Here is a 13,411-nt window from a genome sequence, read left to right as displayed (position 1 = left end):
ATAAGGAGTGAATACCGTTGCTGTGTAGTATTATGGATAAAGAGATACTTATTGTATAAACTTAGGATTTAAGCAAAATAGAAGGAAAGATGATGAGATAAGGAAGTAAGGATGATAGATTTTTGAGAAATAGAAATTTTTATAGCTAACAAATAAGCAGTAAGAGTAATAGAAAGTGAGGGGGTGGGGTGGGGGAGGGGAGGGGAGGGTTAAGAAATATTGGAATAAGAATTTGGAAATGTTATGGTATTGCCCTTTTTATGATGTAAATAACTCAATAAAGACTATATATTAAAAAAAAAAAGAAAATATTTTGAGAGGATGTGTTAGTCCCAAATGGGGAGTGACCTAAGTCACATGGCTAGTCTGAACGAAACGAGGAGAGAGTTTGCATACAGGAATTCCCTATCTATCAAAGGAGGGGGAAAGAGAATGCAAAACTCTTCCAACAACTGTGAAGTCAAAGGCTTTCATGACAGGCATCCATAGATTTTTGTGGGTTTTTCATGCCATGTGGCCATGCTCTAGAAGAGTTTGTTCCTGATGTTTCGCCAGCATCTGTGGCTGGCATCTTAAGAGAAAGATGCCAGCCACAGGTGCTGGCAAAATGTCAGAAATAAACTCTTCTAGAACATGGCCACATGGCACGAAAAACCCACAAAAATCTTCCAACAACTTCCTTAAGTCTTTCTGGTGAGAAAGCAGGCCTGATTTGCTCTTGGACCCATTTATTTCCCTTTTTGGCAGTCCATGGTATCCACCAAGCTCCCCTCCAGCATCATATTTCCAATGAGATGTATGAGTTGGCGACCCTCTTTTTAATTAAAGCAGAGAGAGCAACTCCTGGATCTCATTTCTGTGGCCTTTAATGCCCCTCCAGCAATCCCCCAAAGTGCCCCAACTGGTGTGATTTGGGGGCAATCTTGTCTCCAAAGCCATACAGAAAGCCCCCCAAATGCATGAAAATTTATGAAAATGCCCCTCAACCCCCCAATCATTCCACAGCCCTGAACTATTCCCAGTGTGATATCAAATCCAGTCGCCATTTTGAGAAGGACCGCAGAGGAAGACAGAGGTATTTGAGTTTATGTTAACCACGTACGAGTCTGGGGAGGAAATATTGCCCCTAGCCCTTGTGCAGTTGCCAAGCCCAACTTAAAGACTACCTATGACTTTTAACCTCAGCCACAATGGGTCTGTTGTTTTGGTACTACTGTGCAACTACATAGTGGAAATAGAGCTGGTGTAAAATTATGCCGGTGTAGCTACAGTGGAGTTCCTTGACGGCACCAATCATACAACAGACGACACTGTTGTGTGTCCTTCCATTGCACAGTAGTCAATCCAACTCTCCCCCAACATCCACTTCTGGAACCTGTTCAAGTCTAAAATCTGGACAGTGTCACTACTTGAGCAATTGTTTATGTCCGCATAACAGGGACTGCACTGAATGGGATATCACCCAAGTGCAGCCTACAAAAAAGTACCACCAGGGTAAAGCCAAAAGAACAGGATTTTGATCACAAGTGTTCAGTCTATATTGGGAATCTACTGATTATATTGGCAAACAACTTTATATGTGTCCAGCTTCCATGCAGAGCACTTCACAAAATCCACTGTTTACAGCCAAGACACTGTCATACCTGTTGAAACTCAGGGGACTCACAATGCGAGGATTCATATCAGGCATTTCTCAAACTACAATACTCATCTCTCTTAGCTGTCTACAATCCCCCTGCAACCATGTTCCATCCATCCATCCATCGACACAATACACAAATACAAGATATTCTGGATAACACCCCATATATTTAATGAAATGGATTGTAGTCCCTAAAACCCCAAACTAGAATAAATGTGTTAAGTTTTAAGGCTGCTCTTTTTGTTGCGACAGGTTAACACCGCAAGCTCTCTGGAATTTGCTTTTTATGAACTCAGGAGGAAACGGTGCAATCACATTTTTAGGTCCTCCTACAGTGGCATTGGCACAACAGCTCATAATTTAGGAGCCTCTTAATCAAGATTTACTATTATATTAGCTGAAGTAAAAATAGCTGCGAAAAGATGTGAAAGATCACACGTATCTCCATAACATACATTCTCCTCCATGAATCTGTGATCATGAATCATGAGGGCTGTGGTAGGGGGCAGTATTATTTTTAGTTGCAGTACAACTTACCGCTTGCTTTTAACTGCGCAGACACGCTTTTCTACATGAAATGCAGTGAGGAACTATTCCACCAACCTCTCTCTTTCTCTTCTAAGCCCTTGGTTTTCCATGCAACACTCCTTTTTTGATATAACACACTTTCTAGAACACATCTCAATATAGGACGCCATCGATCTTAAGTGAGCAATTTCGAAGGGTTGGGATGCACTGACCCTATTTTACAGGCTGAATATCAAGCCGGCCCTATGCCGATATAGTGCCCTAGTCAGTATGCCTAATAAATGGACTGTACTACCGAAGTGAAAAACACTAACGTACACAGCGGGCATTTTGCTTGTTTTCACCTGCCACCAGAATGCAAACTCAAAACATCACACAGCACTCAGTAAAATACCCCAAAATACCTTTCTATTGTTATTACATTTTAGTTTTGCCCTAGTCTAAGAGGTCTAGGGCAGTAATGTGACCTGTGTTCTACTATCCTCACCACAATACTGTAAGGTAGGCCAGTCTGACAGATAAAGGGCTGATTCAAGATGTTTTGGTGTGCAACATGGATTCTAAACCCAGGTCTCTTTGGTCCAAGACCAACATGCTAACTCTCCTGGTCTACCTCAATTTGGTGCCCTTTAGAAACGTTGGATTACAAGACCAATGTTTAGGCGTAATAGGGTTTATAATCCAACACCTGGAAAGTACTAACTGTTTATCTGCTATTATAGTACACAGGGGAACATTAGGGATAGTAGGAAAAAGTTGTTTCCTTACCTTCCAAACACCGTGTGCTTCTTGTCTAGGTACGCACAGGAGCGGAATGTAATGAAGCTAGAGATGGGGGAAAAGACAGAGAGATCTTACAAGCACAGAATACACCTAATAACAAAAATACTCTGGGGAATTTGAGAAACACAGGCAGGCCAAAGAGCTGGGAAGTGTATAGCACCCATATGAAAAGAACAAGTTGCTTTTTTTCCCCGAGTCTGAGTGGTCATCTCTCAACCCACAGAAACAGATCTTGCACCAACAGAGAGCCTCGTTCAGAGCTTTCTAGAGATGAGTAGCTTTATGGTAGGCTCCCCACTCCTACAACTGCCCATGCTCCAGCGCACCGAGTGCACCTCAGTTCTTCATCTGCCATCCAAGCTGGAAAGCAAGACAGAATAAACCGGGGGAGGTTTTATGCAGGTTGTGCGAACCACAGTTACAGGTAAACAACCTGTTCTTCTTGATTGCTTCTGTGACACACACAAATGGGGTGATTGGCAAGCTGTGGGTGCGTGATGCCATGCCAATATCGAAGGAAGGAGGGTCCTTTTAAAGACACACCAGCCTGTGCCTTCTTAGAGTCCTGTCTGTAGTTGGCAATGAATGTGGGACCGTGGAGCTTTTTTTGCTGTTTTGCACAAACCGGGAAGTGAATGAAGCCATATGGGGTGAGCCCAGAAGCCTGTCAGAGCTGATAAGACCTCAGTACAACACAGAGGTACTGTGTTAAGACTAGGTTGCCCTCCTTAACCACTCCACAGAACAGAAAAAGCCTAGACAACTTCTGGTACTGTTCAAGACATTTGAGACAGAATGCTAATGCCCTTTGCATGTCCAAAGGGTAGTATGCTATTGGTAGGGTTATGCGCAAGAGGAGGAATGACATTATTCTGGTTCTGGCTGTAGTTAGAATCACAGAATTGTAGCGCTGGAACGGGATGCAAGCTAGTACAGCCCTCTGCCATGCAGGAACCCACAACTGCAGAACTCCTGAGAGATGCAAAGATGGAGAGTACATCACCCTCCAAGGCAATCTCTTCCAATATCAAACAGCTCTTTCAGTTAAAAAAGTTATTCTAAATGTTTAGGTGGCATCTTTTTTCTTGTTATGTCACATACCAGCCAAATGGCATCTTCCCCTCCTGTACCTGAAACTGTGTATGCATTGCCATTGACTAATATGGGTGGGTCGATTTAGAAAATGGGCACAAACGCATACTGATTTATATTAAATATTATGCTCTCTCTCTTCTACCAGAGATCCCTAAGGTGGCTAAAACACATTTTTAAACAAAAATAGTATAAGAAACATGCAAATTAAGTTCAGAAGCAGAAGAAGCTTTGAGAACACATAAAAGCCAATGAGTGTAGATCCTGCCCTCAAAAGTCCAGGGGCATGCAAGACTTCCCACGCATTTACAGGATTCTGTGTACTTTGTCAGATATTACAGCCAACATGATAACAAAAGGAAAGAACAGCCAAATCATCACTTACAATTGGGATTTGTTATTGTTGGGTCCTGTATTGGCCATGCTGAGAATGCCCCGTCCCGTGTGGGACAGGTTGGGCCTGAACTCATCTTTGAAAGGCTTTCCCCAATACGACTCTCCTCCTACAATTGAACAAAGAGAGAAACAAGTTTTAAAAAGCCAATGTTATTTCCAAACCTGCAAAGCCGATGTCACGCTAACCTTAAAGACATGCAGATCATGTTAAAATACATTATTTGCAGTCTTAGGAGCCCAGCGGCCCTCATTTTCTCAAATTTATTAACCATCCTAGTATAACTTTTACTATTTGTTAACAATCCTTTCCTATCTACTGACAAATGTGCATGCCTCTCCATTTGGTTCTCACAACAACCCTAAGGGGTGGCTCAGCGCTGTGTAAATTTACAGCGCTATATAAATAAAGCTTAATAATAATAATAAGTATAACAACAACAACAATAATAAGTATGCACAACTGGCCCATAGTCAGTCTCAAGACTTAGCGGGGACCTAAATCTGGATGCCCCAAATCCCCATCAAAGACTCCAACTATTAGATCGCACTGTGCGCTTATGAAACAACCTTAAAATAAGTTACGTGGCTATATAATGTCCAACCTACCAACAAAGCCTGTAGGAAAAGAAACAGCTATATCTGAAATCTTGTCATTATATCACACACTAATACAAAAACCACACACCACTTGGTGAGACTGCAGAGTAATTCCATAAGCACCAGCTTCTGATTCAAGAAGGTCTGCTGCACAATTAACAAGATGCTGCCAGAAGGGCAGCTGGAGGCAAAAAGAGAAGACTCTCAGCCTGTCCTGTCTCAAATTGATTCTAGGAGCAGGGATCCCTATGCAGCCAAACTACAGTCGGCCCTTCTTATACACAGATTCAGGCATCCACGGTTTGAAAATGTTCAAAAAAAGTATACATTTCAAATCCCAAACCTTGATTTTCCATTTTTTAAAAGGGACACCATTTTGTTATGTCATATTTAATGGGACTTGAGCATCCATGGATTTTGTTATCCATGGGGGATCTTGGAACCAAAGCCCAGTGTATAACAAGGCTCCACTGTAAAACCTTTCATGTACAAGAGGGATGGAGCACCAAGTCAGGAGGAACTACTCTACACACACACACACAAAACTTTAGGGGGCAATCTCCTAAGGAGTATGAGTCCCTATGGCCAAATGACAACCCAACCTGCTCAGTGGGCATGGAACACTATCCCATCCAGAGGAAAACAGAACATCAAAATGGAAGTATCCAACTGGATCAAACTGAAGGCCTATCTCAGGGGTGGTCAATGTCTAGAGGATCTCAAGGGGCACCCTTACCTCCTCAACTACCATCCCCTAACACACACAAACCATTTTTTCTGGTGACTTAAAAACAGACCTAAATGGCCAATTATGATCCCAGGGGAGACAAATGCCCATTTCGACAAACCCCCAAGTTGTTGTCTACATGCATGTGTTCACATGCATTTTTAGCCTCCTCTTGCGAGGTAGGTGGAGGATGGGGCAAAATGCAGGGCCTCAAGCAGAAGGACCTTCTCATGCCACCAGCTCAGCTGGCGTTGCTGGAGACTGAACCTAACACACAGTTCATTCTGCTTTTGCACGATGTGGCAATGGCAACTGGCTTAGAAAACATTTTAAATCAAGACAGCCATGTGGGAAAGTTCAGGACTACATGGGCCTTGGTTGACCGACAAGAGTTCTTCTGATGCCATACCCTTTATCTGGGACCTTCTACATGCAAAGCAGTGAGCTATGGTCCTTCCTTAGGGCAATGGTTCTCAGTCTTGAGATCCGATATATTACTATATTATAATCCCCATAATCCCTAAACAGCGTGGCTGATGAACAAGGATAGTGGAAGCTGTAGGCCAACAACAAGTGAGGATAGGAGCTGCAGTTCATCTAGAGGGCCATCCATTCCTCACTGCTCTAGGGCCCATAGGAAACCTTAAAGGATGGACACAGGTCTCGCTCATACAACTGTCATGTGTCATATTTGCGCATCCCCAAAAGCTCACCACTACAGAAGGCGCAAACACCTTGCCAGTCCCAAGACACTTTAAAGCTACCATTTCTCTACTTCCACTGCTTGATGGTGAGGCTCAGGGCCTCTGTTTTTTCCCTCTAACAGAAAGGAAAGGGATTCTCAGTTTGAGCAAACGTTTGTCTGCCTGGCTGTCACTTTCATGTTATTTATGACAGACGTGACATTTCCATTCCCCTCCAGGATCGTTCCTAATCAGGAGAGAAAATTCAGAGATGAATCATTTCCATAGTTCCATGGTCATCACTTCTAATCTCAATTGACAGACAATGAAAGGGGGGAGGATTCCCCCCCCCCAGTTTGTGTTGTTATCAGAAACGGGAGTGAAACACCAGAAATGCACCTGAACCAGTCTGGGAAGGAGAGGTGTTGGTCTGTTTGTAGAACAAGCACCAGAATCCTCTGGAGAAGCCATGTTGTTGGCAGAACAGCAGTTGCTAGAAGCATCTGTTGTGCTCAGGAGGCTACTGCCACATGTACGTGGCAAAACAATTTGACACACCAGCAAGCGTAAAGGGAGGAGGAAGAAAGACAGCAAAGAAAGGGGAAAGGAGACATCAGTTTTGAGAATCTCAGCCTTCCTCAACCTGTCCGGCAGAGATCTCTTTGACTACAACTACTCAGAAACATCTGGAGATCATGGGGAGGTCTTCACATCAGGAGCTCCTGCCCCAGGGTCAAGAGCTTCAGATGGCATGCCATCCCCACATCCATCAGATTTCCATGCATCTCACTTTTTTTTTTTTTTGCTTAAAAGCCAACTAGACATGGAGCATGGATAACTTCTCCCATATTTTTAAAATATATTCGTTCCTCCACATTTGCTGGGGTTACCTCCATGAATCTGGAAAAACTGAAAATAACAAAAACACTGTGTTGTTGCCAGAGAGAACACCTCTTTAGGAAGCTCTAGGTCCTCCAGTGCAACTCTGGGGTCAACATCTGCCAGACATTGACCATAGAATTGCGCAGGAGGAGCTACAAAGGCCTAGTGGAGTCTTCTCTCTAGGTCTTTCAGTGCAACTTTTGGTTAACGTTGTCCACAGAGTTGCACTGGAGGATCTAGATATTCCTAGAGAGAACATATTAATAAAATCCGTGAATGATCAAATCCGCAAAAGTCAAAGCCGCAAATGTGGAGGGATGAGTGCTAAGTTACAATACTGGTTAACCTCAGTACCAGTGACTCTGGGGTTGGACTTGGGGCTTTGACATCGAAAGCACAGAGAACTACCACTGAGCTTTGACAACCAGCACTTGGAAAAGCTCCACCGGCCAAACTGGTGGGGTGTGTATGGTGCAGTCCAAAAAAACTTACTTCAACATTTGGATATAGACTTTCTCCAATATGGACATGAGGTTCCCAATCTTTGGGAGAGGTCCTTCTCTCTGTTCCATGACCTTCTCTGGCTCATCTTGAGGGACCAAGGGAGAGGGCCTTCTTGGTGGCTGTTCACAGACTTTGGCCTTCCCTCCCAAGGAAGGCAAGGATAGTTTCCTCCTTGCCTTCTGTCAGCAGGCAAAGACTTTTCTAATCCACCTGGCTTTTATGAATTGATAAAATTTTATGGTATGCTGTTTGGCTGGTTTTTAAAAAAATCTTTTCATGAATTTTAATGGTTTCAACTCTAGATATTGTTTGATCCCTTATTAAATAACATACACACACAAACACACACACACACACACACACACCTATCCCTGATATTTTGTATGACTTTAATCTATGTGGATCTTATTTTAATTCAGCTGCCTTGAGTCCCTTTACTGTTGATAAGGTGCGATCTAAATGATAAAATATTTGCTGCTGCTAGATACTGGAAATTATATTTCACTTTAATTGGCTTTAAAAAGTCAGGGTGGCATAGCGGTTAACATTGGACTAGCAGTGGAAAGAGCTGGATTCAAATCTCCAGTCATTAAAGTGACTCTGGGCAAGTCACTATCTTTCAGCCTATTTTACACAGGGTTGATATGAGGATAAAAAGGGGGCAGAGACTGTGTGCTATGCTTGAACATCTTGGAGGGCAAATGAGAATATACATTTAAGAAATGAAATAATTAATAAAATGGTTGACATTTAAGCTTTTAGAACATAAGTCTAAATGTTGCTGCTTTACGTCGTAAAGTATCCCGGGGAAGAGCAGTCTTGAAAGCTTAGAAATACGTTAAATAAGTACATTAAAAGCTGCCTCCCACCAGGTACAACAGTGACCAAGCTCCTATACACTGTGGCTATATAGTGTACATCTATGCCCTGAATTTATGTGATGATTGCACTTCCCCACACTTATTAGAATGCAGATGCTGTGCTACCAGTGTGGTTGCTTATTGTCCATTGTGCGACGCAAACAGTAACAAAGCTTCAGTTCAGGCTGTCTCTGCAATCGGAGGGAATCAAGTGGTCAGTTGAAGGCCCTGACAAACTGTTAAGCACTGGTCAAGAACAAACTGGTGCATATTCAACAAGAAATCTGCTAGTGCAACTGTGACATGAATACAGCCATTGTGCAACAGCCAAAAAAACTGAAGTGCACACATAAGGAGACTTATGCATCTGCACAGTACAATAGGATTCTGGCTGACTGATCCATCTAGTGCCAAATGGCTTTACCAAGGTCTCTAGCACCTGTTGCTTGCACAGCCTTTCAAGGCAGATGCTAAGGATTGAACCAGTGACTTCTTGCAAGACAAGCAGGCGCTTTACCACTGGGCTTAATCCAAAGTTCTCAGGTTCTCTGGTTCACAGCGAGTTTAGAGCAAGACAAGAATGGTATTCTGCAAGCAAAGTAAGATTTTTTGATACTCCATTGTGAAGTAGGAAAGTAGTGACCATCAACACAACAATCAATGGTTTCCCAAAAACACTATGGCTTTTAAATAGATGTAAAGAAAACTTGGAGGACCTCTTTTAGTCCAAGGGCCAAATTTAATGTCAGAGAAACAATGGCAGTCATGTTCCAGTGATGGGTAGGGCCAAAGGGAAAAGGGATAGGACAAAAAAAAACACCAAAAAACCAACCCAGCACCCTTTAGCTTACAGCTTTTATTGCCAGCAACTAAGTCATAGGAAAAGCATTTCAAACTTTTAAAGTTGAGGGACCTGTAAAGATGAGGGACCTGTATTAAAGCTGGGAAACCATCACCTGGTGACAACATGGGGAAAGAAAGCATAGCCGCCTCTGGAAGCAGCAGCCCAAAAGTTTCTTTTTTGTTTTGGCGCTTCTTTAAATCATATACCCGTATATACTTGACTATAAGTCAACCTCATGTATAAGTCGAGGGCAAGTTTTGGGGCCAAAATTATGGATTTTGATATAACCTATGGATAAGTCGAGGATAAAATTTAGGGGCAAACAGCAAAGGATCTAAAAGATGAAGCAAAGCAAAACAATGTCAAATAACTTACAAAAGTCCAGCAGACTTAACTCTTTGTGCTTACTCTTAAGGCTGGATGGATGAGAGACTAAAGGGGGTCAGTGTTTCACATATTATACTCTTCCTTTTCAGCAGGAGATGGTTCCTTCTTTGAAGTAAAAGTTAAGATACAATACTTACATTGACCCATAGATAAGCTGACTCAGGTTTTTGGGGTCAATATTTTGACCTAAATTTCTAAACTTATACATGAGTATATACAGTACTATATACTATGTAGGTATGTACGCATTTCTATTATGAACCATAGGATTATAGAATCTTAGCAGTGTCAGTCTCAAGAACCATCTAAACCAACCCCCTAACATACACAACCCACATTTACCTTATACTACAGCACTCCTGACAGAGGGCCATCCAACTTCTGTTTCAAGACCTCCAAAGATGGAAAGCCCATTGTCCTCCAAGGCAGTTCTTGTTATTGTTGTGTGCCTTCAAGTCACCTCCAACTTATGGTGACCTAGTGTGACCCTATCACTTGGTTTTCTTTGCAGGTTTCTTCAGAGGGAGGGTTGCCATTGCCATCCTCTGAGGCTGAGTATGTGTGACAACCCAAGGTCACCCAGTGGGTTTGATGGCCAAACTGGCATTCAAACCCTGGTCTCTAGAGTTCGATGCTCAAACTTTACACCACACTGGCTCAACTCTTATAGCTTTTAAAAAGGTCTTCCTAATGGTTAGGTGGAATCTCTTCTCTTGTAATTTGAATACATTGGTTTGTGTCCTGAGTGCTGGAGCAGCAGTGAAGAATTCTCATTCCATATTCTACTTGTTTTTTCCCCCATGACTTTGAAAATTTTCTTTATCTTTGTCACAGGATAGTGATGGACCTGTGTTTAAATGGAGGAGAATGTGCACGCCTGGCATCTGCCCACCACTGCTGGTTTAGATGTCTTGAGTATTTCAGGGCAGCAAATCAAGCTACAAAACAGCCAGCAATGAGAGGGGCAGTGCGTTGGCATCGGCCTCTTTGCCAGGAGATGTTTGCCCCAACTCTCTAGGCAAAATCACTGATCTGTAGCCCACTCCTGGGTTTGGTTGTGGGAACACCAGATCTCCAGCTGCTGTGGGCTGGCATGACAGTTAAACCCATTTAAAACAGCAGAGATAACCTCAGGCAAATCCTCTCATGTTTCTGGAAATAGGAGCTTTTATCTTCTCTCTCTCTCTCTCTGAGAAACAGGGAGTGTGCCTTATAGCAAATGTTTAAGACTGATTACTGTGAGGAATTCCAGCTGCCACATGACTGGTAAGATAAAGGGCTATTTCTTGTCTGGCTGCAATGTAAATCAGGCATACCTCAGGCCTGGAATGCTGAATTCGATTAAGAGGACAGTAAAATTCTGATTGCTTCTTTTTAAGCATGCATCAAAACCTTTCTTCTCAAATAGCCCCATGCAGTAAGTGGCATCGTCAACAGCTCCCTCGCGCCGAAAAGCAAAATACACTTTCTCGTGCCAGAGTGCCACTTCTTTCAGAAAGGGTAATCTAACCAATTCAGTTTCTTAACATATTTTTCATTTTAAAATGTCATTTTAAAAATAAAAGGTATTTCCTATACAACAAAGGCTCGGGGTGCATAACCTTATAAAAAAAAACTATCTCTGTAAATTAGTTCCTATTTTCATCTTTTGGGGCATCGTTGTTGTTGTTGTGTGCCCTCAAGTCATTTCCGACATATGGTGACCCTTGCCACGGGGTTTTTGCAGCAATATTGGTTCAGAGGGGGTTTGCCATTGCCTTCCCCTGAGAGAATGTGACTTGCTTAAGGTCATTCAGTGGGTTTCTATGGCTGAGTCGAGATTCAAACCCTGATCTCCAGAGTCCTAGTCCAGCATTCAATCCACTATGCCATACTGGCTGGCATCCTCTACCTAAAATTTAACTGACTGGGCAAAGGCTTCAAGTAGGGTTCAATTCCTTTCCCAGGATCTGTAATAATTAAATCTTAGAACAGAGAATGGATGTATCATCTCCGGTAAGGCACCGCCAAGTAGTGTGCCATTCACACATTGCAACTGCTGATGTATATTCTGATTGGTAAATAGTAGGAAATTATGTTTTCTGCCTAGCCTCACTTTAACCGAAACAGCAAAACAATATGTAGCGTACACTGGGGGCAGGGTGCCTAGTTCAACAGTGGAGTGCAAGCTTTGAATACAGAAGGTCCCATATTCAGTGTCCACCGTTCCCCATTAACAAGAATAAGAGTGCAAGTGAGGAGAAAGACACTCCCGTGTCTGAGAACCTAACTAGGTGAACTAGATGCACCATACAAGTACTCCGATTTGGCAGAAAACAGTTTCCCACGTTCAGTTCTGCTCATGCGGCATCCAAACATGGATGTGCCAAAGTCTTGAGGGAAAACCCCAATCGCCAGCCTTGGTTAGAGGACAGTAGCATCAGGAAGAGATGCTGCCTGAAGAAAAGGGAGGAAGAGAGATCAGCTGCACAGGCACTGAAAAATGTCAGTGGGTACCTGGCACCTGCTCCCAAGCAGACCTGGTGCCAAGGACCTGACTGTCCAGAAAGTGTCTGCCTCCTTGAGAGCCCCAAGAAGTGGGTTGCTGCTTTTGCCAGCAACTCCAGCGCCATTCCTTACCCTGGCAATATGATATCCAGGGGAATAGTGCATTATACACACAACATAGTGCCAACATCATCCTATGGCACTCAAATACCAAGATGAAACATTAGCTCACCCCACACCCCTGTTTTGAGTATAGCGAGACGAAGGCAAGGATACAAACTGTATTACATATAAAAAATAATCTGATGTCATTTTCCAAGAAGTAGCTGTGTTAGTCTACTGGGGGGGAGGAGAAATGTACTAGCATCTTTAACTACCTGGTTTTTACTTTAGCATGAGCTTTCACAGTTGTAAACCCACTTCTTCAGATGCAGTACAGAGTGGTACTCAGCATTTTCCCCCGATGGTTAATAATATGATTTTAAATACTATACTATACTATACTATACTACTCTCTCTATATAAAATATCCATCCATCCATCCAAAAAACAAAGAGAAATAATGTGGGGGGGGGGGGGAAGGAGGAATGGGTGACAAGTCAAAGCTAATACTCCAAATATTTTTCTCTGAACTACCACAGAACCTATTGGAGCTATACAATGAACTAAAAGAGGTATATCCAAGAGTTGAGGGAAGGTCTGAATTCCCCATGCTGATTTAAATAATAATAATAATAATAATAATAATAATAATAATAGCAGCAGCAGCAGCAGCAGCAGCTTATCTACTGCTATTTAGCCCTCATGGTTCCCAAAGGAGTGAACTAACCTGACAGTGTTCTGCTCACTTTTTTATCATAGAATCATAGAGTTGGAAGAGACCGCAAGGGCCATCCAGTCCAACCCCATTCTGCCATGCAGGAACTATCAATCAAAGTATCCCCGACAGATGGCCATCCAGCCTCTGCTTAAACACTTCCTAGGAAGGAGACTCCACTA

At 42.8% G+C, this 13,411-nt stretch overlaps 1 protein-coding gene across 1 annotated transcript in view; it reads right to left on the bottom strand.

The window, feature by feature from the left end:
* PPIL2 (peptidylprolyl isomerase like 2) overlaps positions 1-13,411 on the bottom strand; it is an 80,437-nt gene that overhangs the window by 13,418 nt on the left and 53,608 nt on the right. Inside the window, exons 15-16 of the mRNA XM_042441918.1 lie at positions 4,431-4,548; positions 2,939-2,995 (exon numbers count right to left, since the gene is read on the bottom strand). Of these exons, the coding sequence (XP_042297852.1) occupies positions 2,939-2,995; positions 4,431-4,548 (175 nt within the window). The remainder of the gene's footprint in view (positions 1-2,938; positions 2,996-4,430; positions 4,549-13,411) is intronic.

This window comes from Sceloporus undulatus, chromosome 10 (genome assembly GCF_019175285.1).
Source record: "Sceloporus undulatus isolate JIND9_A2432 ecotype Alabama chromosome 10, SceUnd_v1.1, whole genome shotgun sequence".
Taxonomy (NCBI): domain Eukaryota; kingdom Metazoa; phylum Chordata; class Lepidosauria; order Squamata; family Phrynosomatidae; genus Sceloporus; species Sceloporus undulatus.
Note: the sequence above shows the minus strand (reverse complement) of the source record. Positions and strands in the feature narration are given on the sequence as shown.